Source organism: Danio aesculapii, chromosome 20 (assembly GCF_903798145.1).
Source record: "Danio aesculapii chromosome 20, fDanAes4.1, whole genome shotgun sequence".
Taxonomy (NCBI): Eukaryota; Metazoa; Chordata; class Actinopteri; order Cypriniformes; family Danionidae; genus Danio; species Danio aesculapii.
In genome coordinates this window covers 40,511,755-40,538,509 of record NC_079454.1, presented here as the reverse complement: position 1 = coordinate 40,538,509, position 26,755 = coordinate 40,511,755, and the positions used below count along the sequence as shown (strand labels likewise).

The window sequence follows — 26,755 nt, the reverse complement described above, 5'->3', positions numbered from 1 at the left end:
TTGTCGACTGAAGTGATTGACAGCTATGTTTTGTTCTGTTCTTGGTAAAGGTTATAGGGTTTGTGAATGAATATATTTGAAATTAAAAAATCTAAATAAAGGATTATCATTGTATTATTAAATGTATTAAATTTTAATCTTTTTTTATATAGGCAAGTGAAAATCTTTTCTAACTGGGATATTCGAAAAAATCCTTAGCAATTAGCCCTGTATAAGTCTGAAATGTAATTTATAATGGTCTAAAGTCTTAAAGTCTTACATTTAACTTTGTGAAACTTGCAGAAACCCTGCTTTTAATATTTGTACTGTGTTTCATTCTCTCAGTTCATGAAATATAGCCAATTAGCTTTAGAATTAATATTTGTGGTTTTGCTTAAATAGAAATCAATTCCATTGATTACCGGAAATTTGCTGTTTGAACAGGACGGGTGCTCATACTTGAGCGAGATGCCATCTAATTAGTTTTACCTTCAGAGTAAACTGTGATAATGCCGAGTGCAAAGTAATTACCAGAAAGGATTTCCGCAGCAGATCAACCTGAATCTTTTTTTGTCCTCTTGCAGTAAACAGAAAATGATGTATGGTTCAATACAAAGCCCTTTTGGAGGATGTATGTTCATGTGAACCACCTGCTGCCACACACGCACACACACACAGTCCACTCAGGTGTTTACTTAACCCCGTGTACGCATTTGCTCTTTCAGATCAGTCAGAGATACGGTGTCCTCTTTCATTCCTAACAGCTGGCTTTTCTGCTTTTTGATGGGACTTACATATTAATATGAGTGCGATGCAGAGGAAAAAAGTATGTCTTTGTGTTATTTAACAACTAATTAGGCAGGGGTATTGACTTTTCTGTGTTCACTGCTTTGTGTAAGAGCGATTCTTTTTTTTTTTTAATGATCACAGTTCATCTAGGTTGATCTATTGGTTTAAATGAGGTATGGCAGATATCTGTGATGCTGTTCATTGGGAATGAAATGTCATCTTAAATGTCACACAAATACACTCCTGCTGCTCTGAGGAATTGTTGTAAGTTTGGTTACACATCTTGTGTTTAGCATGACTTTGCTAAATTTGTTAACAATGAAAATACAGTTTTGTTTTTTTAGTTGTGTTATATATACACTCACCGGCCTTTTTATTAGGTACACCTGTCCAACTACTCGTTAACACAAATTTCTGATCAGCCAATCACATGGCAGCAACTCGGCAGTGTATTTCGGCATGTAGACATGGACGATCTGCTGCAGTTCAAACCGAGCATCAGAATGGGGAAGAAAGGTGATTTGAGTGACTTTGAACGTGGCATGGTTGTTAATGCCAGACAGGCTGATCTGAGTATTTCAGAAACTGCTGATCTTCTAGGATTTTAATGCACGACCATCTCTAGGGTTTACAGAGAATGGTTCAAACAATAGAAAATATCCAGTGAGTGGCAGTTCTGTGGTTAACAATTTACACAGTCTCACCAAAATCGGACAATAGAAGATTGGCAAAACGTTGCCTGGCCTGATGAGTCTCGATTTCTTCAAACGCATGGATCCATCCAACCTGCCTTGTATCAACGGTTCAAGTTGGTGGTGGTGGTGGTGGTGGTGGTGATGGTGTGGGGGATATTTTCTTGGCACACTTTGGTACCATTATCACCAATTGATCATGATGTCAACACCACAGCCTACTTGAGTATTGTTGCTGACCATGTCCATCCCTTTATGACCACAATGTACCCATCTTCCGATGGCTACTTCCAGCAGGATAAAGCGCCATGTCATAAAGCGTGAATCATCTCAGACTGGTTTCTTGAACATGAGTTCACTGTACTCAAATTGCCTCCACAGTCACCAGATCTCAATCCAATAGAGCACCTTTGGGATGTGGTGGAATGGGAGATTCGCATCATGGATAAACAGACAAATCTGCAGCAATTGTGTCATGCTCTCATGTCAATATGGACCAAAAACTCTGAGGAATATTTCCAGTGCCTTGTTGAATCTATGCCACGAAGGATTAAGACTAAGTCCCGAAGGCCAAAGGGGTCCAATGCGGTACTAGTAAGGTGTACCTAATAATGTGGCCCATGAGTGTATATGAGAGGTAAACTAATCTCAATAGACAATAAAAAAAAAACAATTATTAAAGAAAATCACTATAAATAAAGCTGTTTTGTTTCAAACCAAATATAAAAAAATCCAACCACTAGGTAAAATATTTCAGTTCTTTTTTAAGCCATTGTTTGGTTTTGTCCAAATTTAAGTTGAAATGACTGCATTTTTTAGAATAATATTTTAATTTGCTTTTATTTTAGTTAAGTAAACAGCAGCCTGGCTCTATCCACTGGACATTATTAATTTGGAATACACCACAGCCAAAATAAATGGTGCCAGTAAAAAAACTGTACAATTTCGGTTAAATATGAGAGAGACTGTATCAGATATATTTTTCAATCCTGATTTTGTACCTATGATTGCAGTATTACTGTTTTAATTTTATTTGACTTGTTGGGTGGATCTCGGGATTTGTTGTATATAGTTCAAAATTAAAAATGTTCAATAAATAAAAGAATCAAAAAATAAAGAGCACCCTATATTAGGGATAAATAAGGATTTCTTTTAAGTAATATCTAAAACTATATCCATAAAAGTAGAGTCAATGTTGTATATAATAACACTGGTCTGATGATGATGTTTAATTTATCTCAATTTGCTTCAATTTCTCTGCAGTTTAAGTAAAAAGTCATATTACTGTACTCAATTTAATTGATATTAACTGAGTTGTATAAAAGGCAAAAGGGTAAGAATATCCTTAAAGGGGCTTTGGTTATATTCAATTTCAACATCTGCACGTATTTTACACATTTTCTGCAATAACTATAAGAGAAAATATAACAATTTGTCTTCAATTTTTCTCATTGCATTGTAGATTTGCTCCACTTTTACCATATGAGTGATGTTTGGTTATCTCTTTTAGTTCTCTGTGAACCTTTCAACATACACCAACCTCATCGATGCTACACTGCTGGTTTAAATGCACATCTCTTTCTAAAGATGTCCACACCTGAGCAGCTGTCATCCCATTCGCCTTATATATAAACTATCCTTCACTTCCGCTCTATGGAGATGCTAGTATTAATGCCTGCCTAATGTTTTCTTTTAGACAGGGAGGTCTTTTTTATTTTTTCCCGAGAGGTGATTTAATTACATTTGCTGAATGGATCGGTCGGGGCCTGGTGAGCCAGGGCTGCGTCAGGGCTTTAAGAGAAGACAAACGGCCGTTCAATTAGCATGATTGCCTTCTGCTGCTCTGCGTCCACAGATTCTGGGATTATTCCAAGAGCCAGGCGCTGCTGGAGACGCTGGAGCACCACTCGGAGTTTGTGTGTGGCCTGGATTTTAACCTGCACATCCCTAACCAGGTAAAATCTCTGATGTGGGCAACACTTATTGATGGCACATCTTCAGGTAAAACTTAAAGGGACAGTTTACCCATTATTTACTCATTATTTACCCTTCCTCAAGTATTTCCAAACCTTTATATGTGTCTTTCAAAGTGTCAAAGATATTTTGAAGAAAGCCGAAATCATGTAATCATTGACTTCCATAGTAGGAAAAACAAATATTATGAAAGTCAATGGTTACCGGTTTCCAACTTTCTTTAAAATATCTTCTTTTGTGTTCAACATAAGAAAGAATCTCAAACAGGTCTGGAACAACGGTAAGTAAATGATGGCAGAGTTTTCAGTTTTGGGTGTACTGTCCATTTAAAGAGGAAGTATGATTCCCCTTTTTGTAAAATTAAATTAAATGTTTGGTTTCCCCAGTATGTCTCTAAAGTTTTGTGTCAAAATACCCATACACATATATTATTATAGCTAAAATAGTCAAAGTTGCCCCTATTTTGGTGCAAGTACAAACATGTCATCTTTGTCCCTTTAACTGCAAATGAGCTGATACTTTTCAGAAAAGGGAGGAGCCTATATACACTTTTCTGACATGCTGGAAACAACAAAACAAGTGAATCTTGTACAGCCAAAATGTCAGAAATGGCGGATTAAAGCCTTACATGCTCAAAGTCTCCTGCACAGTGGATAATAAATGTGCGGTTATAAATTACACTGTCGAGAAAGTTTTCAAGATAGTGTAGCAACATAGCTGTTCTGTGAACACACACTTACACTAAAGTAACTTTTATCACAAAAGCCATACAGCATAATAACGTGCACATTCAGAAGAATTTGTTTATCATTTATTATTTATAAGAAGTTATTCAACATTTATCAGACTGAAAATCATATCTAATGTTTTTCATGTAAAATGTTTTTTTGTGTAATCAGTTATTGAATTATGAAGTTGTTCTTATTATGTAATATGTTTTTATCTATATCAATCTTGCCATGAAATAGCCATAAGTTGCATATGTGGCAATAAACAAACAAACAAACAAACAAACAAACTTATAATCAGGAATTTAGAAAGATGCACAAAATATGAAGTGACATACTTGTTCTAAATATGAAGCGCTCATATTTTGACTCATCCTTCAGAAACTGTTTAACTGATTCTCATACAGTAGATGAAGCAGTTCAATGTAACATTTGTTTTGTTCAAATATATAACACTTTACTGACATTCTTTAGCACATTTCCTGTAAAAATGAAACTCAAACTATTTTATGTTCACTAGGGTTGTGTATTTATGTAACCGTTATGCATCGGACTGATCAGCATATGAATTTCGGTGCCACGGATGCTGCGACAAGGACATAAGAAGCATCAAGAGGTGCATCAAAGCCTTACATAAGTACGCGTTGTGTCACACCATCTTTAAACATTTAATTCTAAACAGCTTTGAGGGATACGGACACTGTCGGCGATGTTAGCCGTTTGTTATTGTTAATTAGGAAACTCAAGCATCTACTGTGCGTTCACACCGAAAGCGACGAGAGCGTCCAAGGTCGCTCTGGTCGCCCTGGCGACAACGCTGTCTGCCTTTAACTCCGGCGGCGAGAGCGTCAAAATTCCCTACATTAATCTCGTATTTAAAGGGGCCGTTGCAGCATATCAGTTACATTCCTGCATAAAACACTTTCTAGCGTGAAAATGTTGCACACTTCTTATCAAATTCATTTAACAATGGAAGATCAAGTTGCATGTGGTGTGGCTTTGCTCCACTTAATTATCCAATGTCTGAAATATCCTGAAGCAGCAATACTGTTTCGTACTGTCGCATGAGATTCCCGCTTTTTTAAAGATAAATATATATATAACATTAAAGCACATCAGTAACTCGCCAGTAACTTATTTAATGCATGTTCCTGTAAAAAAACATTGTAAATAATTGAAAATCCGGCGACCGCAATAATCAAACCCCTTAATGCTGTCTCTATGGCAAGCAGCTGCTTCGTTTTTTATTTATTTATTTAAAAAGCGCATTAAAGCTGAGATACAACATGAAAGACGACAATACAACACTTACTATCACAATCATCTGCACTTTTAATAGTTTATTTTACAGACTTATAATATGCTACTCTATTAGAATTTTCATTCCAAAATGGCCGCCGCACCATCTAGTGGCTGTTTCTTGGTGATTCTATGCTCTTTGCGTATGGTTAGGCAAAGTGCAGAGTAGTGCATCCGGTGAGCAACTTCTTTTAGATTTGTCAACACGCATGATGTGTGTGTTCCCTGAAAAAAAGGTGTTGCCTGATTATGTTGACAACCTTTCCAAAGGTTAGTAGTAAGCTAATGTAATGTTAATTGCATAATGCAAATCTTAAATTCATGCTAACAAACAAATGATCAGAAGAAATATATTAATGCAATTTAGTTCAATTATAAAACTGATTTGATGTATACTTTAAACTTTAATTATATTCAATTTAAATTATTTTAAAGAAATTTTCTAGTCATCCACCATAATTTTGTGACTCAAAAGTATCGGTTCAGGCATCGTTTTGGCACCGGTATCGTTTTAAAAGTATCAATTTAGCACCGGTATCGAAATAACCCCAAACGATGCGCAACCCTAATGTTCACACTGCAGGCAAATTTAGCCGTTTTTGCGACTCAGATCTGTTTTTTTGTCATGACAGCATGAACAACAGAAAATAAATTGTGTCTATTCATTTCTGATTTGTACCACTTTAATATTTGGTATTAAATCCACAAATACAGATCTGATGTTCTATGTGACCATAGTGTGAATGGTGATGTCAGAGTTCAAGCAACTTTCGTATCATTTCCGATCGAGATGTGTCATCTTTGGGTCCGTTTAAGACCGGGATCAGTTCACACTGGATATCTGATATTGGCCACATTTAAAACAACAATGTGAATAGCTATGCAGAAAACATCAGATCTGAGAAATAATCTGATTTGAGCACTAAACCTCAGTGTGAACGTAACCCCATGTTCGCTGGTCCATCCATCAGAAAGTTTTTTATTTTTTTTTGCCGTGAGGTAAAAGCAAGTAAAAATGCTGCAGCAAACTGCTGCAGTGGTGCTGTAGGTACAAATATTGAATCTTCAGTAGGTGTTAATTTGAAATGGTTGTATACTGCAGGGCAAACACACACACACACACACACACACACACAATAAAGCCAAATATAAATGAAGAAAAATAAAGTAATTTTTTAAAAATTATGGATAAAGAATATATAGATGTACTTGATGTACTACTCAATCAGTCCTATGATCCTCTTTATTACTTTCTTTCTTTTTTAATTTAATGGCATCTGTTCTGACAGACCAGTCTCTCATAATTGAGAAACTCAAATCAATATTTCCATGACTCTCCATCTGCAGCTATTAATTTCTATTAACCCTCGCTGCACGGCCAGGTCTGTTGACCTCACTTTACCTCACACGTCTGTCTGTCTGAGGTGGAAAACAATCATTGGTTGCAAGGTGGCATGTTTTGTTCATAGAGCGAGTGCATGGATTGTGTCACGTACAGTAACCGAGCGCTCAGCAGCTCATTGAGTCCTCGGGGAGCCGCTCGCGTCTGACGCCAGCACTCAAACTGATGAAGAAACCACGCAGCAGTCAATGAGGCTTCACTGAGCTGACAGCAGACGTCTGCAGCAAAGCCGTTTTCTTCCACTCTTGACATTTTTTCTGGGATTTTGCTTTAAATGTCTTGAAAACTATAGGAATTCACACTTTAAAGTCTCTCTGTCTGTCTGCACTAGAGATATACTGATTGACCAGCCAAAAACATTCTTATTTTTTATTATTTGTTTTCTTTAATTTGACTGCTCACTGTTCTGGACACGAACACAAAGTGCATCGCAATAGTTTTATAGTGCTAAGTGCACAAACGGAGCATTAACAGAGGTGCTGAGGATAAAGTAAAGAACAGACACAATGTACTGGCAGCGCATATACTGTAAAAAAGGCTGGGTTCCATGCAATCGAGTTGTGTTGGGACAACATAAAAGAATTAAGTTAACTTATTAGTTTTTACAGATATAAGTGGATTTAACATAAAACAAATAAGTTGTTTCAAACAAACTCAAGACTTGTGTTGTTTCAGCTCATTTTGAATAAGTATTTTGAACAAAAAGCAGACATCTTTTTTTGAGTGTACAGACAAACACATAAAGGAAAACCATTAGATATTCAGCATTAAAGGTGCTGTATGTCATTTTTTTTTTACTCTTCTAAAGCATAAAAATACCATAATATGTTTGCAGATATTTAAGAAACACGCTAAGTGAACATTCTCGTGCCGAAACGTCTGTCTTTGTTTTGCTTTTTATAAATCACCCACTGCCACTTTAGCCAATTATATTTCAGCTCTTCCGGTTGCCTTGGTGGAAAACTGCGTATTTCATTCATTAATTTTTTCATTCATTCATTCAGAGAGGCTCTCAAAGCATACGTCCATGACCTCCGGTGGACAGTAGCAGACTCCGAAATAAGACGCAGATTCAGAGTTCCACATGAGGTTATTATTAGCAAATAATGTAAGTATTACGAGCGTCAACATTTGGTGAGCAGGTTACATTGTTCTAACAACACGCTGCATGACAAGATTTGCAGAGATTAGCAATTTGGCTGTTTGCACCAGACAAAACACAACAGAAGTTAAAATACAGCCATTCAGAAGCACAGAATATGCATTCATGAAATGGTGAGGTTTATAATCTAATTAATACATATTAAATCTCTTTATTATTATTAAATATACATGCTGAATCGCTAATATGTTTTTTGTTTTTGGGTCACAGTTCTAAAGTTCAATTTCAAACTTTATTTTATTTTCAAGATCTGAGGTGAACTATCTGCTGCTGCTTTCAGTTGTATGGCAATAAATGTCATGTAAATGGCATTCCAACTCACATTATTAGCATTTAACACTGAATAAAGCACCTGAGGTGAGGTCATTGTCAGTTGTCTGTTGTTCAGCTGCAAGAAATAGAAGCCGTTTGTAAAATATACATTTCAGGTGTTGGTTAAAACAAAAACTTCTTTTAATATGGTAAATATTCGTTCTATCACTTGCCGTTGCTTTTATATACATCACGATTTAAATCAGCCTATAGGCTCAATCAGACTCGCTCCTGTTGGTCCTCAATCTGGCAACCTGCGCTTGCGTTTGTTTTGATCGAGGAATGCAATACGTAGTTCAACCACTGGGTGTCAAACTTACATACTGTACCTTTAACTTCAACAAATGTAACAGTATTTCAGTAACATTAACATTTCATACTTGTGTGATTCTCAACATTAAATTTAAAATTGACTGCATTAAATTTAGCTTTGTACAAAATACATTTTAAATTACCTGTTTTTAAAAATTGTAATGTACATTGTAAATAAATGCAACTTTGTTGAGCATAATTTTTTTATAGGGCTGTCCCATGGTAATGATTTTCTCCTATCTAACAGTCATTCATTTACCTCATTAGTCAGCTAATTGCATGTGTATGATGTTAATTTAATTACTTAAGTATACAAAGGCCTCTGTTTTAATGGTCTAGGTACAAAGTCTAAAGCGCATGGCGTAAAAGCATTAAGGGCTTGTCCGAATCCACTTTTGCTATTTTAAGGACAGAAAAATACAGTCTGCGTCCCGGCACATGGTGTAACAGGGTTGTGCTTATTCTCTTAATGAGTTATGGGTGTGTTTTGAGCATAATGTGCATTAAACCAGAGTCTCATCTCCCATTCCCTTTAAGAGTCAGTTGCATGGCGCGTTTGCTATTTACATGATGGACTTTATACGTGGAAAAACTAGTGAGAAAACAGTTAAACAGACCATCTGCAGCGAGGATAAAGAATGAGCCTTCTCCATTCAGCCTCTTTACTTTCTCTTTACATTACTTTTACTCTTTACTCCTTTACTTTCGTGGATGAGGAAACGGCGGAAACTCACTCCTCTGAAGACATCCACTAACCTACATATTTAATTTTGTTTAAGCGCAAAGATTTGTTTCAAAACTATTTCTAAATTCACTTCTAATTTCCAGCAAATGAATAAATAAACAATAATAACGAAGTGTCGTCAAACAACTGAGTTATATCCATACGCACGTCCTATTCTTATGCTCCATATGGTGATGCAGATGTCTCCAAAACCCGACAGATGGACAAATCTAAACTTGTTTTCATTAAAACAAATATAAATATCCATATAATAAATAATACTCCTTGTAATATTAATAATAAACAAATGCAAATTGTTGTGAATGAACTGAAAAGCGCAGTCTATTTTAGTTACTCAAAATAGCAACACGCCAGCAATGCGCCTTAACACACCTCCTTTATAGACAAGCACACCCATGAGTTCACAAAGTGGCACAAATGGATTTGCTATTTACACAATGTGGTGTGGTGCAAAATGTGAAAATTAGCATTGCGCTGGTCTGAAAAAAGCAACAAATCATGCCATAGACGTCTTGCGCCTTATTGCGCCAAGTGTATGATAGTTTATTTGCAAAAACAGATAACTCAATATTTAGTCTTTTTATGATATATTTTTATGTTGTGCATTAAAGAGTAAAATTGCAATAAATAAATCAATAAACGATTTATGGAAATTACAAAAACTGGACCTTTTTAGTAACTTTTAGAAATTGTGTTTTTATAATATGCATTGAAGGGTTCAGGAGCAAAAAAATAAACAAATTCAGTGGTCTGTATATGCAAAAGAGCTCCTCCTACAGTAAATATTGGTTTATTTACAACTTTGTTCTACATTACAGAACATATTTAAAGAATTGAGAAAAACGTTTAAAATATAAATAAGCCCAATCCCTTCTTGCACAGTAATTTGCTAAGTATAATGACTACATTCAAGACTTTCCCATTACCTTCACATCTCATTTTTGTAATGCAGACTTTCTTGTCAATCTGAATGCAAATTTGGGAAGCTTTTAGGCACACTTAGACATCTAAACCATTTCGGAGTCTTTTGCAAGACGTGATGTGCAACTAGAAACCACAAAAAAATGGACCGCAGTGTGTCAGAGCCAAATTGCAGGATCGGAAAATTATGTATGTATGGATTCCCTCATATTGTTAGTTCCGCATGGGGCGTAAGTGCAGCTGTTGGCAGGCTGCAGGTGCTGTGGGTTGTTCCTGCAAGGCGAGGGCAAGAACTGTGAAGTAATTTTTTTTTTTCTACCGCAGTCTCGATGTTCACTGCCAACCCAACGCACACATACACACTTTTTTGCTGCTCACGCTTGCTGTCAAGGCCAATATTTCAGACCCACAACTCACCCTGAGCTATTGTTAAAGAGGTCTTGAACTGCATTTTTTATTTCATCTGAGGTGCACTTAAAAGGTTATCAAGATTTGTACATCAAGTAATAGGCTGTTTTCTGTCCTTTTTTAGCCTCCTCATGAAATGAAATGTTTTAATCGTAGACTCTAAAGTAAACACCAACTACTATGATTGGCTGCATTACTTTAGGATCCAATATTATCAACGTAGCTTCTTACTTTCATTAAAGCATTAAATTGTGCCTTTTTTTGTAAACAAATCCACAGTAAAAATTATATGAACAAAGAGCCAAGTTCTCAGCGACGTGGTCTGGAACTTTATTCAGCTTATCTACAGTACTTTTCCATTTTCATCTTTATTTATTATTTTGCAAATGTTGGGATCAAAATAAATGCAGTGCGCATGTATTTCACTGCATTTAGTTGTCTTCATACTCACTTTATTGTTTGCATTCTGCATTTCTTTTTGTTTCATTTCTGTTTGCCTCATTATTTACCTACTGCAGCGTGTACTGGTGGGCGGGGCTTAACAGGCGGTGATACAGAAGTAGCTGTTGTGAAGGCGGAGTTTAGCACATTCCACAACCTGTCATTTTGAGAGATTGGCCTTAGAATAAGCTTTGATTCATAATTTCTGAATCTTAGACTTTAGACTCCTATATCAGATATTTTGATAAATATTTGCATTCAATCCTCCATGCCTCTGTATAAGAGGCCAAACTCCTGCTGCAAAAGACATCTCCAATCCATGTTCAGCTTCAGTCATAATGTTTCCCATCAGACCCAAATAAAAAACTTGCTTTCATTACTAAAGGAACCATCTGGACCAGTTCTCTGTCCACACATCATGCTCCTCGGCAAAGCCTAGGCTTAGTCTTTTGCTTGTTTCTGCTGATGAGATGTTTTGTCATTGCAGAGCTTTCAGTCCAAATTCTTTTTAAGTTTGAGACAGTGAATGCTGGGATCCATGCTCTTTTCAGAGCTGAACGGATGAGCAGTTCTAGCTGCAGTGTGAACCCATTGCCCATTGAGATTCTTCACATTATTCTGTTCTCTCATGACTGGATAACTAGCCTTTTGGGGAACATGAATAAACTGGTAACGTTGTAAAGATAGATTTGGACAGATTTTGAGTTTTTTTATTTTTATTGCTGTGGCTAAAAGAATACCTTTATCTAGAGCTGTGCAATTAATCCAAATTCAGTTTTGATTTTGATTTAGGCCTCCAGTGATTTATGAAAAAACATTAATCGAGATAAAAACAATTACTGCGTCAAATCCCACATCCTTTCCAGCAGTCAGAATTCGTTCCTCTCAAATCTCATTTTCACATTGAAATCATGTAACGTGACTCTTGCAGCATGGAATGTGCATAAATTATTGTGTATTTGATTCATTCATGATTTTAAAAGCGCGAAAGAGAATGCACACTGTTTTGTTTGTCCGCTGCGGCCCCCGAGACCACACACACTGTGTATTTAGGTGAGCGGCTAAATGGTCAAATACATGCAAGTATTTGTCAAAATGTGGTGCTTAGTGATTACTCACTATAACCCCATTTGTTATGAAGGAATAACTGATCATAAAGAGTTAAGAAAGTCCTACCTTCATCTGAGTATCCTGATTTACTGGGTGAATTTTTGATCAGTGTTCTTTTCCAAAATTTTCTGTAATTTATTTATATATATATATATATATATATATATATATATATATATATATATATATATATATATATACATGCATACATACAAATCTATGCAACTCATGAAACATGCTTTAAAATATTATTTTATGAGACTACTTCAAATGAGACTAAACAGTGACCTCAAAATTTAGGACACTATGGGGCCCTATTATACACCAGGTGCAATAAGTCGCAAGATGTGTTTGCGCCGACGTGTTGCTATTTTCAAACCAACGCAACCTTAATTTTCCTTTTTTCACCAGGTTATTTAAATAGCAAATCCATTTGCGCCACTTTGTCGACTTATTAGTGTTCCGGTCTAGAAAAGAGGTGTGTTAAGGCGCATTGTTGGCATGTTGCTATATTGAGGAACTGAAATAGAATGTGCAATTGAGCAAGTGAAAGCAGGTCTAAAGTCCAGCGCAGAGCGCGTTAGTTGTGCGCCTCACTTACACATTGCTTAAAACACGCAGGATGTACAGCAATACGCAAATATCTTTACAAATGAAAAAGAGTTAAAAAAATAAAAATTGTAAAATTTATTACTTTCCACATAAAAATAAAAACTTCATGCCTTCATCTAGTGGGACTTTTTTTGAGTTTATTCATGACTTGCTTTTGTATAATGTTATTATGCATATTTATATGCATATTCATATTTGTTTTATTAAAAACAAGCTTAGATTTGTCCACCTGTTTTGGTTTTTGACCATATGGGGCATAGGACGTGTGTTTGAATATAACACTTGGATGTTTGTTTGTTTTTTACTACACTTATAACATTATTGCTCATTTATTCGTTTGCTGGAAATTAGAACTGAATTTAAACATAGTTAAGCGCAAAGATTTGCTTGAAAACTAACAAAATTAAATATGTAGGCTAATGGATGTCTTCAGCGGAGTGAACAACACCGTTTCCTTATCCACGAAAGAGAAAGTGAACGTAAAGGCCAGTTGTAGGAGGCTCGTTCTTTATCCTCGCTGCAGATGCTGTTTAACTGTTTTGTCTCTAGTGAAGCATTTAGTTTTTCCAATTACAAAGTCCGCCATGTAAATAGCAAATGCGCTATGATGTGACGCAACTGACCTTTAAAGGGAATGGGAGATGAGACTCTGAATTGTTTATTCTCAGAACACACCCATAAGTCATTAAGAGAATAAGTACAACCTTGTTAGACCATGCGCCACGGCGCAGAGTGTATTTTTCTGTCCTTAAAATAGCAAAAGTGAATTCGGACATGCCCTTAATGCTTTTTACGCCATGTGCTTTAGATTTTGCGCCTTAACCAATAAAATAGAGCCTTATATGTTGTTCTCTGATCCCCTCTCTTGGTATTTTAAAGGGTTGGTTCACCCAAAAATTGTATTTCTATTATTAATTACTCACCCTCATGTCCTACCAAACCCCAGGGACCTTCATTCATCGTTCAAACACAAATTACGATTTTTAGATTAAATCCAAGAGCTCTCTCATTCTGCATAGACAACAACGATTCCAAGATGTTTAAAGTCCAGAAAAGGAACCAAAAGGTTACTGAAGCTCCAAAAATTTTGTGCCAAACAAATGTAAATATGACTTTGTTTGCCGGTATCTTTTCTTCCTCACCTGGTCATCAGGATATGTGTTTAATACCGGCAATACAGTGTAAGTTTTGCAATCATTTTGCCCATAGTAGATGTGCACCCTGACCTGATTTAGAGACATTACTAAACAAAGTCGTTTAAAAAAATTGGGACACAAAAGTGTTTTTGGAGCTTTGTATGATTTAAGTTGATTAAAGTTTTATATGACCACTGAAGTCACATGGAATGTTTTGAAAACGTTTTGGTTTCTTTTCTGTACCATTGCTGTCTATGGATGATGAGATAGCTTTCAGATTTTATCTATAATATCTTAATTATTGTTCCGATGATGAACAAATGTCAAATGAACAAAACAAAAACATGAGTGTGAATCATTAAAGTTGTGTGTACTCTTCTTATTTTTGTATCTAAATAGTAGTTCTTGATATAAACGATGTATCTGTGCATTACGTTAGCCTGGAAAAATTAATTTGTCCTCATAAACTTTAATCAAATACCATAACCTTCCCTCCACCTCGATTTGACTTTCTTCACTTCCTAGTCATATGAATTTTTTTTTAGGCTCATTTCTGCGCGGCTTTCATCCATTTGTGAATCTTCCTCTATTTTGAGAGCAACACCCATCTTTTAACAATCCATTCGGTTCCCAAAGCACCAAATCATACGCCGCTCTACACATTTTTTTTCTAGTATCAGGATCGTTTCAAGCGGATGTACATCACGATAGCATAAAAAGACAATTTAACTTCACTTCATGTCAACTTTAACCATAGAATTTTTATGTTTGAGTGAACTAATCATTTATCTACTGTGTTTTTAGACAGCACATACCGGCCACTTTATTAGGTACACCTGTTCAATTGCTAGTTAACGTAACTTTCTAATCAGCCAATAACATGGCAGCAACTCAATGCATGTAGACATGGCCGGGTGCCCCTCCTGAACAGGAACTGGAAACTGAGGCTACAATTCACACATGCTCACCAATACTGGACAATAGAAGATTGGAAAAACGTTGCCTGGTCTGATGAATCTCGAAAAACGTTGCCTGGTCTGATGAATCTCGATTTCTGCTGCAACATTCAGATGGTAGAGTCAGAATTTGGCATCAACAACATGAAAGCATGAATCCATCCTGCCTTGGATCAACGGTTCTGGTTGGTTTTGTCATGGTGTGGGGTATATTTTCCTGGCAAACTTTGGGCCTACCTGAGTATTATTGCTGACCACGTCCATCCCTTTATGACCATAGTGTACTCATCTTTTGATTGCTACTTCCAGCAGGATAATGCGCCATGTCATAAAGCACGAATAATCTCAGACTGGTTTCTTGAACATGACAATGAGTTCGCTGTACTCAAATGTCCTCCACAGTCACCAGACCTCAATCCAATAGAGCACCTTTGGGATGTGGTGGAATGGGAGATTCACGTCATGGATATGCAGCCGACCAATCTGCAGCAACTGCGTGATGCTCTCATGTCAATATGAACCAAAATCTCTGAGGAAGATTTCCAGTACCTTGTCGATTCTATCCCACAAAGGATTAAGGCAGTTCTGAAGGCAAATGCGAGTCCAACCTGGTACTAGTAAGGTATACCTAATAAAGTGGCCGGTGAGTGTACGTTGGTTTATTACCAGTACTTAAAAAACAAAGTTATGCTCATTCTTAAAACTCTGTCTTCTGTAGCCTTGTTTCATACACATGGATTTGATTGATCGCCTCTGGTCATTTCTTGTGACACTTTGAACATCAGTACGGTCTTTATGCCTTTAAACAAAGTGAATCTTTCAGATGTCGCAATTCTACTATAACCGGTTCTTGAGCAAAAGCGCAGCTCCGACTTCATCTCCACCCACAGCAGGTGATTCATCATATACCTCCGGCAAGCAGCTGAAATGTCTCTCCAGAAGAGGACATGCATTCTGTACTTTTAACAGATATTGTTTCTCAGAAAAGCAGAGCGGAGCTGCAGATCACTTTCCCGCTCTCCTGCCTCCAGTTATATTAAACTCTTGTGTTATCGGCTGACCACCCGTTCACTCCTGCGTCTGCTCCTCCTGGCTCTCTGTTGTGCATTTTGCAGTAAAGTAATTAATGAAGGACTTTTCTCCCTCAGTGGGTGAGTCACGGGCTCTGGAGTAATGAGATACGGAGGAAAGGACCGCAATAAGGAGGAGTGGAGCTTTGCTTGGGCATCGATAGATCACTTTCATATTGAGTGAAGTTTTGTGTATAGGGCTAACTGTGCCTTTTGAAATCGTATTAATAGGAATATGGACATGAAAGGGCTTGTGTGTTAATTCACTGGGATTTTTTTTATTTCAATTGTATGGTATTGTTTAGTACAGGAGTATACTGTACATCCTTTTAGGGCCCTCATCAAATCAAATTTATAAAAGTGACTATATATAGTTAAAGTCAAAATTATTCGCTCTTCTGTGAATTCTGTTCTTTTTTTAATATTTCCCAAATGATGTTTAACAGAGCAAGGAATTTTTCACAGTATTTCCTTTAATGTATTTTCTTCTGGAGAAAGTCTTATTTGTTTTATTTCGCTCAGAATAAAAGCAGTTTAATTTTTTTTAAACCATTTTAAGGTCAAAATTATTAGCCCCTTAATGCATTTTTTTCTGCTTAATTAACCTAGTTAAGCCTTTAAGTTGCATTTTAAGCTGAATACTATTGAAAAATGTTATGTACTGTCATCATGACAAAGATAAAAGAAATCAGTTATTAAGTTTTGAGTTATTAAAATTAATATGATTAGAAATGTGTTGTAATCGTTTTTCTCCCCAATTTCTGTATTTTTATATAAAAAATATACAGGGAAGGCTAATAATTCTTTTTTGTCATATTTATGATTTGAATTTTTTTGCAATATGTAATTGCGTAAGAGCTACAAGACTCAGTGACGTTTCTTTGCTTTGCATCTGGCAATTATAGAACAAAGATTTTTCACTACAGTAAAAATGTTTCAAAAATTTGACTGTTGAGAAATATGAGTTGAAATACTTTATTTAGAATTTTAGAAATAATCACATTGTCTTTTTTTCCAATACACTTTTAAATATTATTTAGGCTAACTAATTGAAATAATCACCAATATGCATTCTGATAAGTTAAAAAAATAATAATTTACGCATTGACTAATTTGTATATTTTTTAAAACTTCATATTCATGAATTTGAGGGATATGTATGAAAAAAGTCTACACGGAAGTAATATGCTGTCTGTAAATCATAATGGCTATTTGAGGTAGAAATGCTCAGTGTAATTTTAATAAAATAACAATGTTATAATAAAATATACACACATTTAAGAGAAGTTGGGAGAGTACAGTTATTTGAGTTTATGCCAATATAGTTTTTTTTTTTTAATGTCAAACTTGCCTTTGTTTTTGTGTTAAAGTCATCCTACATCCTATTACATTTTATTATATTTTAAGTGATTTTAAGCTTTGACAAATGAGTAAAACCTTGTAGTAACCACACTGTAAAACCCCAAAAGTTAAGGTAACTCAAACCATTTGAGGAAATGGATTACAACAAACAAAAAAGTAATGAGGTATTTAATTAACTCATCACCTTCAACACTGAGTTCAAAACTCTTTTAAATGAGTAGAATTAACCTTCAGTCAATTGTGAGTCAACGACACTCATTTCATTTGATAAAGTGGACTGTTGCGTTGTACAGTGCATAAATCAATGTAAAATGGCAAGTAATTTAATGGTTATATTGTGTTTCTGACACCATTCGGAAGTTCCAAATTAGAACAACCACTCTAGTTTTGGTGTGGTATAGGTGGTTGCAATGGGTTATTAATGGGTTATTAATTAAATGGGCTTTTAATATTTAGATTGTTTTTATTTATGTACACTTATATGTATGTATTATATCATATTTGCATCAAATTGTAAGAAAAACAACAACAACAAAACTACAGATTGTGTGAGGCATTTCTAATGCAGCATCTATAGGCAGGACAGTAAATTTGACCTCTCTTCTGGCTGCCGTTGTCAGTCTCACACAATTTTTTCCCCCTTTTTCTGAAAGTCTTTCAAAGTCTTGAAAGTCTCACCATTGTGAGGTTTTTCTTTCATTATCTTTCCCATTCACTGTGCTCTTAGTTTACCCAATTATGACGAAAACCACTACTGAGAAACCCGGAATGTGAAAAGGGTCCATTCTTTAAATCAATGAGCATACGTGTAATTCCCAGTCCAAAAACACTTGTGTAGTTTTGGTGCTTTATTTGTACACAGGTGTGTCATTTTATACAGATTTTTTATACAGATGTTATGTCAGCTGCCCTTATTCTGTTTTGATTCTACTGTTATGATTTATAATGAGGAAATGACAGTGGTTCTTTGTTGTGCTTTGGTAGTAATTTTTGTGTTCCTCACATATGCTTTACAAAGGCTTTGAAGCAGCATCAAAAGAAACTATTTGTTGGCTGAACATTATTATTGTGCATTTCAAGCATCATATGAATAGAAATCTTTATTGTTTGTCTTTCAGTACCAGTTTAATTGGGAGGGACTTTTGTATTTATTTATGTATTGTGACTTAATCATCATTGTTGTGCTTTGTTTGACAACATTTTTAGTATATTTTTTAAATAATAATGAGGATTTTTAAGAGTTTCACTTAAGAATACTAAAAAGTCAGTACATTTACGGCAATCTCTTTCTTTCTTATTTCTGTTGGGTTATATGTTCTTTTAAAGCTTCTATTGAGGTTTTGGAATCAAACTTTGATGTCTTTTGTTATATTTATGATTGTTTTGCAATATGTAATGACAGTATTTTCTTTGTCTACATTATAGTTTAGTAAAGCTGAAATAACGGTGTGTTTCAGAAAACAAATAATGGAATATTTTCCACTCAGTGATGATTACACATTTATACGTTAAATTTTCTTCAAAGTGCTCTACTTCTTATTTTAATAATTAATCATTTTTGTGTCTATAAAAGTAGAAAAGAGTTAATAAAATCTAGAAAATATAAATTCCCCATGATATTCATAACTATTTGTGTTGCCTGACATAAAGCAGTTATAATACCTGAAGCTAATCGTGTGAATATGGTGTTTTTTCCCAGGTTGTGGACTGCTCCTGGGATGAGACTGTGAAAGTGTTCAGCCCTTCATCTCTGGCCGCGCTGTAGAAGCTGGTTCACATAGTACTGATGTTTCTGCAGGACATGAGGGAATCATGGCTCTATTTCAATCACAGGTGCAGAGTTTGCCAAGATTTCACTGCAGTTTTCCTAATGACGCTGTTAAAACAGAACCCGAGGGATGCTTCAGGAGAGCTGGAATCTCACACCTCGCCTTTAGGAGTGTGATGTTATTATAGTGCTTGATGAGTGTAAAATCAAGCTAAAGTGAGAGTTTACCTTAAACGGTGAGTGCCTTATTGATGTCTAATGATTTTGTGGTACGTGTATGTTGTTTTTCCCTACTGGAATAAATCCGGTTTGTTAAACTGATGTTAATAAATTAGTACAGTTCGTCATTTTGAGTTCTTTTGTAGTTTAGTTCATGAGTCCAGTGTCTTATAATCTACTTATGGCTCGTTTCCACTAAGTGGTACGGTACGGTTTGGTACGCTTTTATGACCATTTCCACTGTCAAAATGTACCAAAAAGCGAACTGTACCACTTTTTTGATTACGCATTGCAAAGTTTATTTAACAGGGACAATACACTTGACGTTGTTATACAAAGACAACCGATGTCGCATATAGTATGAAGCTAATTTGCAGCTCTCATCCCTGATTAAGCTTTACATTACTTTTTTTTTTTTTTTAAAGATCAACAAATTAAAAACAATACAGCCCAAATGTATAGCATGTACAGAGTCACAAACATAACATGTGAGTCAATCTGCATACTAAAGACAAATGTAAACCTGACCAACCTGAATGAATAATACTTAATGTTCATATTGCTGTAAAGATTTCAACCATTCTTTCAGCTTTACCAGCCTGATCTCACGAGAAAATGTAAGTATTTTACGTTTTGTCAGCTTAGTGGCTAATTCGTACAAAATTGTACGAATTTAAAAAGGAGACATGGCACCTAACCCCACCCCTAAACCCAACCGTCATTGGGGGATGAGCAAATCATACTAAATTATACGAATTAGATCGTACGAATTAGCCACTAAATGAAATAGTTACGAATTGCCATAAGATTGTGTTGGCTTTACAGAAAAATATGGGAGTTCTGATTGTAACTTTAAATCAACAGGCATGGCATGTTGGTATTGACCTACAATGGTTCAGCATCTGTGGATAATAATGTATAATAGTAATGAAATCAACCTAAATTTAGAGCTAAAAATATTACACTTGTTTAAAAATTCTTGAAAAAAAAAATAGAAGTATAATGAAACTGTTGGTATAAAGAAATATGGCTGTCGTAGGATTAGTCCATAGTATTGAATGATTTTATTCATTGTATATTTAACAGATTATTCTGTGTATTAGTTGTGTATGGTCTGGCTGTTTTTCTAGCGGTTGGTTGTTAGGCAAATGACCTTGAAATGCCAGAACTGATATAAAGCCTTTGAAATTGTAAACACGAATTTCGTCAAACTTTAACTTTAGATAATGTTTCCATGTTCCATAAGGCTAAATTGCTGGTATATACTGTAGCAGTGTACATATCAATGAGATGAAGACATTTTGACAGTACAGAAAATCGAGCTGTGTATCTTTGTTTTTAGCACAACAGAAACGTAAAAGGGACCATTCACCAAAAAATACAAATTTACTTTACAATTACTCACGTTCCTTCCACTTTAATTTTTAAAGTGTTAAGCTGCTATATGTAGAAATCAGAAACCTGGTGACATGAACTCCAAAACAAGACATAAGGAGAGAAAAAAAACAATGTCTTTTTAAGGTGCGAAAAAAAAAAAGTTGTTTAAATTTCAGTAAAAAAAAAATCTATGTCTATGGTTGGGTTGTTATTGGAGTGATATTATGTTTCTAGAGTGTAAGATGTTTGACAACGATACTTTTAACCGTATCTCATGCATTGTGTAGCTTTTTATTTATCAAACAACAATGTTGGAAGACTGATCCCATAGCCACATTTCAGGGTGATAATGGAAAGATTTATTGGACTTAAAACCGTTAACCACTAAACCGTTAAAAAAATCCATTTCATACTTGAATTAACGACCAATTGAACTGAACCCCATTGGGAGTCTATTTGAATTTAGTGGCAAAGTTGTTCTGGAAAATTTCTGGATGTTTACCGCTATCACTGTGTGAAAGGGGCTTATATGAGAGGTGCTGGGGTGGTTCTTCTTAGGGTTAGATAATGCAGGTGTTTCTATTGTCAAGATTGATCTAAAAAAAATGTAACTTATAGATAGAATAATAGATCATCTTTTTGACTTTACAACGGTTTTTCATAAACAAATCCATGACAAAAACGACAATGAAAGCTTAAGATGATCCTGAAGATGCTCATTGTTTCTGAGGAGAAACTGTCAAATCTAGCACATCTTAAAGACAGTGATGTTCAGGTCAGAGGATCAGTTCATGTGTGAAAATTAAGCCTTGACTGTAAAAAAAAAACTGCAGGGTTCCACGCAATTTTTTCATGTTGTCCCAACACAAATCGATTAAGTTAACATAATCATTTTTACTAATGTAAATGGATTGAACATTAAACAATTAAGTTGTCCCCAAAAAACATAAGAATTGTGTTGTTTCAAGTTGTCAAAGTTGTTTAAAAAGGCAGCAAAAGTATTTTTTGTGTGTTCTTTTACACTTTGAGCCCAATAAAACTGTTTAATTATTAGCTGTAATAATTGTTCTGCATCAGTTAGGGTTAAAAGAATTGTTGTCTTGCATATAACGTGAAAAAACAATCACTATAATAATGATCCAAGACAATAATTGACTTCCTTCTGAAAATTTCTTCACTATTAACACACACTGTAAAAAAAATACAGGGCTCCACACAATCCATTCATATTTTCCCAACGTAAATAGATTGTTTACATAACAAATTAAAGTGGATTGAACTTAAAACAATTAATGTGCAAATTCTTGTTATGCTTCAGCTCGTTTTAAATAAGTAGTTTGAACAAAAAAAAGCGAGAGTTGTCTATTTTTCTAAACTTTTCTGCATTTTGAACACAAAACAGGGCATTTTAAAGAATGTTGGACACAAGCATCCACTGACATCCATAGTAAGAACACTAAAATACTGTGAAAGTTAATGGGTGCTACTTTCCAACATTCTTCAAAGTATCTTATGTCTTAGGATTGGAACCAGGGAAGTAAATTGTGACATATTTTTCATTTTTGGGTGAATTATCTCTTTAATTGTCATTAATGTTTATCTATTTGACCAGTGTAATTCAGTTTTATTTGAGGTGTTTAAAGCAGAGCTTTCGTTACGTGTTAAAGTTCGTTTTGTTTAGTGTTTGCAGATCTAAATTGCGCAGTGCTTATATTATTTTTGACCACTGTCACGTACCTTACACTTTTAGGAGGTAGTTCAAAGTAAATGGATTGGCTGCAGTTCACTCCAATTTAATCAGTAAACAGAGAAGGAAGACATTAGAGGATCTGCGCCTGTCCCGCGCCCGCGCTCCCGCGTGTGTGTGTGTGAGAGTGAGTGAGAATGACGCGCAAGAGCGCACTGGACGTTAATATTCAGCAGTGCCTCACAGAGACCCAGGGAAACCCCGGTCAAACGGAGACATGGAAGTTTGCAAAGGACGCATGCTGGGCATCACCGTCGCCGTTGCTCACGGATTCTTTTCGGGGTCGCTGAACATTTTGCTAAAATTCCTCATCACGACCTACAGCTTCACGTATCTGACTTTAATTCAGTGTCTGACCAGCGGCACTGCGGCTCTCACGCTAGAGGTGCTGAGGAGACTAGGCAAGATAGATATACCTCCGTTCAGCCTGCAGTTAGTCAAAGTTTTTGCGAGCGTGTGTATTTTGGCAACTTTGCAGTCCACGTTGACCCTGTGGTCTCTCAGGGGACTGAGTTTGCCCATGTATGTGGTGTTTAAGCGATGCCTGCCCTTGGTGACGCTGGGGATTGGAGTGTGTGTGTTGAAGAATGGGATCCCGTCAGCTGGAGTCATCACAGCGGTCCTCATCACCACTGGAGGAGCAGCGCTGGCTGGTGAGAATATAACAAAATTTAAGGATTTTTAGGATTGTTTTCGGTAGTAGTCACAGGAGAGCAATATAATTTACCAACGAAAGCACAACAATAGGCTAAGTGTTGTGAAAAGTGTAACAAAAAAAAAGTTAAAAATGGATGAAAAATAGGCGTACATAAAAGGAAAATTACACGACATGATCATGAAGATACATTTTTTATCTGTTTTTATTTTAATTAGGCTATTATAGCAAATTATATTTATTATAAATTATATTATTATAGTATTATAGTTAAAATAAAATAACCTTTATTTTACGATGACTTTAAAATAAAACAAATATACTATTAGGGGATAGTTCACTCAGAATTTAGAAATGAAAAATAGACGACATGACGAGTATATGTTTTTGTTGTGTTTTTACTTTATTTGAATCCGTATAGCAAATATATAGTTAAAATAAATATCCTGTATTTTAACATGACTTTAAAAGAAAACAAAATGTACTATACAAATATACTATTAAGGGATAGTTCATATAAAATTTAGAAATGAAAAATAGACAATGCGTACACTAGCTGCTTGTTTAAAATGAGCTGAATCAACACAACTCTTAAGTTTTTTGGGAGATAACGTAATATTTTTATGTTTAATCGACTTAAATTTGTAAAAACGGTTAAGCTAACTCAATCTGTTTGTTTTATGACAACAAGATAATGTGTGGAACCCAGCATTTTTAGTGTTTTTTTACACCATTTTTGTTGTTTTTTCACTTTATTTTAATCCTTAAAGCCAATATATATATATATATATATATATATATATATATATATATATATATATATATATATATATATATATATATATATATATATATATATATATATATATGTTAAAATAAATATCCTATATTTTAAGATGACTTTAAAATAAATCAAATACTAATAAGGGATAGTTCACTCAAAATTTAGAAATGAAAAATAGATGACAACTCATTGGCTACTCAAAACTGCTTGTTCAAACTACTTATTTAAAATAAGCTAAAACAACACAATTACGTTTTTTGGGGGACAACATAATTGTTTTATGTTCAATCCACTTAAATTTGTACAAACGATTAAGCTAACTCAATCTATTTGAGTATATCAATCAATATAGTTTTTACTTTATTTTAATCCTTATATCAAATAAAGAGTTTCTATGTAGCAAATGCCCTAATATATAATAAATATAATAATACATCTGCATAAATATCTCTCATTATTATTATTATTGGCTATGCAATTATGAAGAATAAAATTCATACACTTGTACAGCTATCTTTATGGGGACATTATGATTTCTATACTGTATTTTATGTCCTGTATCCCAACCTTACCCTTAAACTCAGCCCACACAGTAAACAATCTGCATTTTTACACTCTCAAAGTACTTAATTTTAAGTGATTTATGAGCCGTTTTCCTTTTAAGGGGCCAAACAAAATATCCCCTAAAAGTCCCAATGTACTGGCATTGCTATACTTGTGGGGACATTTTGTCCAAACAATGTGAGGAATACAATAATTTATTCTTCTGATGTAAAGTAGATTTCAGAATCATTACTACGGTGTTACATGATCTTTCAGCAATCATTATTATATCATTAACAATGAGTTTTGACCTACTTTTGATAAAAAAAAACGAATCCCTATAGCGTAATATAATCATATGCGCTTTCTAATACTCTGAGCTAATTATGATGCATCAGCATAAATATCTCTCATGCATCATATTGTTTCAAGTCCATAAATAATTGATGGCGCATACAATCCCTGTTTAATTCCGTTTTCGTGCAGGTGCTGGAGATCTTACAGGTGACCCTTTCGGCTACGTGACTGGCATTTTAGCTGTGATCGTCCACGCCTCCTACTTGGTGCTCATTCAGAAAGTGAGTTCAGACAGTGATTACGGGCCGCTCACGGCGCAGTACACCATTGCAGTGGTGGCTACACCTGTACTCTTCATCTGCTCCATTGTAAGCATGGATGCTATTGATATGTGGACATATGAAGGCTGGAAGAACCCGTTCATCACTGGTATCTTCTGTACCTGCATCCTCATTGGCTGTGCGATGAACTTCACCACGCTGCACTGTACTTATATAAACTCGGCCGTCACCACCAGTTTTGTTGGAGTGGTCAAGAGCATAGCTACTATCACTGTGGGCATGCTGGCCTTCAGTGACGTGATGCCAACCAAACTGTTTGTGGCAGGTGTGGTAGTCAACACTGTCGGCTCCATCACCTACTGTGTGGTGAAGTATCACGAAACCAAAAAAAAGGTAGCCTACCAGGATATGGATGAGTCCGCTAAGGATGGAGAACTTCCAGGAGAACCGTATGTGGAACCAGCCAAGCCTGATGGAGATATGATGGAGACTCCTACAAATAATCCAGAAGATGTTCCTAATGGTGGCCTGTCAGAATCAGCAGACCAGAACCATATTCGTGAAAATAAAGTAGCAGAGTCTATAGAATTAGAACGGCCAGGCGTCCCGTCAGATGATCCCACGAGACTGTCTCTGAGCGATAGTTATGTAGGGGTCTGGAGATCCGTTCGCACCTTAAAGTTCCTCAAGAAAGACACTTTAATGGACAACATGGAGGTTCAAAGTCCTTGACGAGAGGTTCAGCGCTTGACAGACGTGCATGTTAGGTATTGTCGAAAACCGATGGTGTGAACGATGTTTGCCTTTTTCTCTCCTGAAAATGATCCTGTTTTGAAAAAAAAAAATTGCTTATTTTTTATATGAAAATAATGGTGTTGTCTGTTTGTACGTTGACAGGGAGTGTGATTATATGACACTAAGAAATCTTAAATAACAGATGTGCCAATTTATTGACTTGAAATAAAAGACCGTTTATTTTAGGATGACTTTAAAGGTGCCGTATGTAAGTTTTTGACTCTTCTAAAGCATAAAAATACCATAATATGTTTGCAGATATTTAAGAAACATGCCCAGTAAAAAACAATGCCGAAGTCAGATATTCTACTTTGAAAATGTGCGTTACGTGCCGGAACAGCTGTGTTTGTTTTGGTTCTTTTAACCCGCCCAATGCCAGTTTAGCCAATTATAATTCAGCACCCCGGTTTGCCTCCATGGAAAACTGCGTATTTCATTCATTCAGTCATTCAGAAAGGCTCTCAAAGCATGTGCTCGTGACCGAAATGTGCTCGTGACCGAAATGTGACCTCCGGTGGACAGTAGCAGACTCCGAAATGAGACGCAGATTCAGAGTTCCACATGAGGTTATTAATTTGCAAATAATAGAAATATTCTGAATGTAAACATTAGGTGAGCAGGTTACATTGTAACCCTGTGTCCTAACAGCACGCTACATGACGAGATTTGCAGTGATAAGCAATTTTTCTGTTTGCATCAGACGAAACACGACAGAACTTTAAATACAGCCATTCAGAAGCACAGAATATACACTCGCTCACAAAATGGTTTATAATAAAAAGGTTATATTATATGTTATATCTAATTCATATTATATTATATAAAGGTTTATAATCTAATTAATACATATTAAACCTCTTTAACATTAATACATGTAGA

At 35.4% G+C, this 26,755-nt stretch overlaps 2 protein-coding genes across 2 annotated transcripts in view; both read left to right on the top strand.

The window, feature by feature from the left end:
- pex7 (peroxisomal biogenesis factor 7) overlaps positions 1 to 19,531 on the top strand; it is a 54,769-nt gene extending 35,238 nt beyond the window's left edge. The window contains exons 9-10 of the mRNA XM_056445612.1: positions 3,316 to 3,415; positions 19,110 to 19,531. Coding sequence (XP_056301587.1) covers positions 3,316 to 3,415; positions 19,110 to 19,175 — 166 coding nt within the window. The 3' untranslated portion in view covers positions 19,176 to 19,531. The remainder of the gene's footprint in view (positions 1 to 3,315; positions 3,416 to 19,109) is intronic.
- Positions 19,532 to 22,634: 3,103 nt separating this feature from the next.
- slc35d3 (solute carrier family 35 member D3) lies at positions 22,635 to 26,360 on the top strand. The gene is made up of 2 exons (XM_056481436.1): positions 22,635 to 23,174; positions 24,990 to 26,360. The coding sequence occupies exons 1-2, from the start codon at positions 22,739 to 22,741 to the stop codon at positions 25,811 to 25,813; spliced, it is 1,260 nt and encodes a 419-aa protein (XP_056337411.1). The 5' UTR covers positions 22,635 to 22,738; the 3' UTR covers positions 25,814 to 26,360.
- The last annotated feature ends 395 nt before the right edge of the window (positions 26,361 to 26,755 follow it).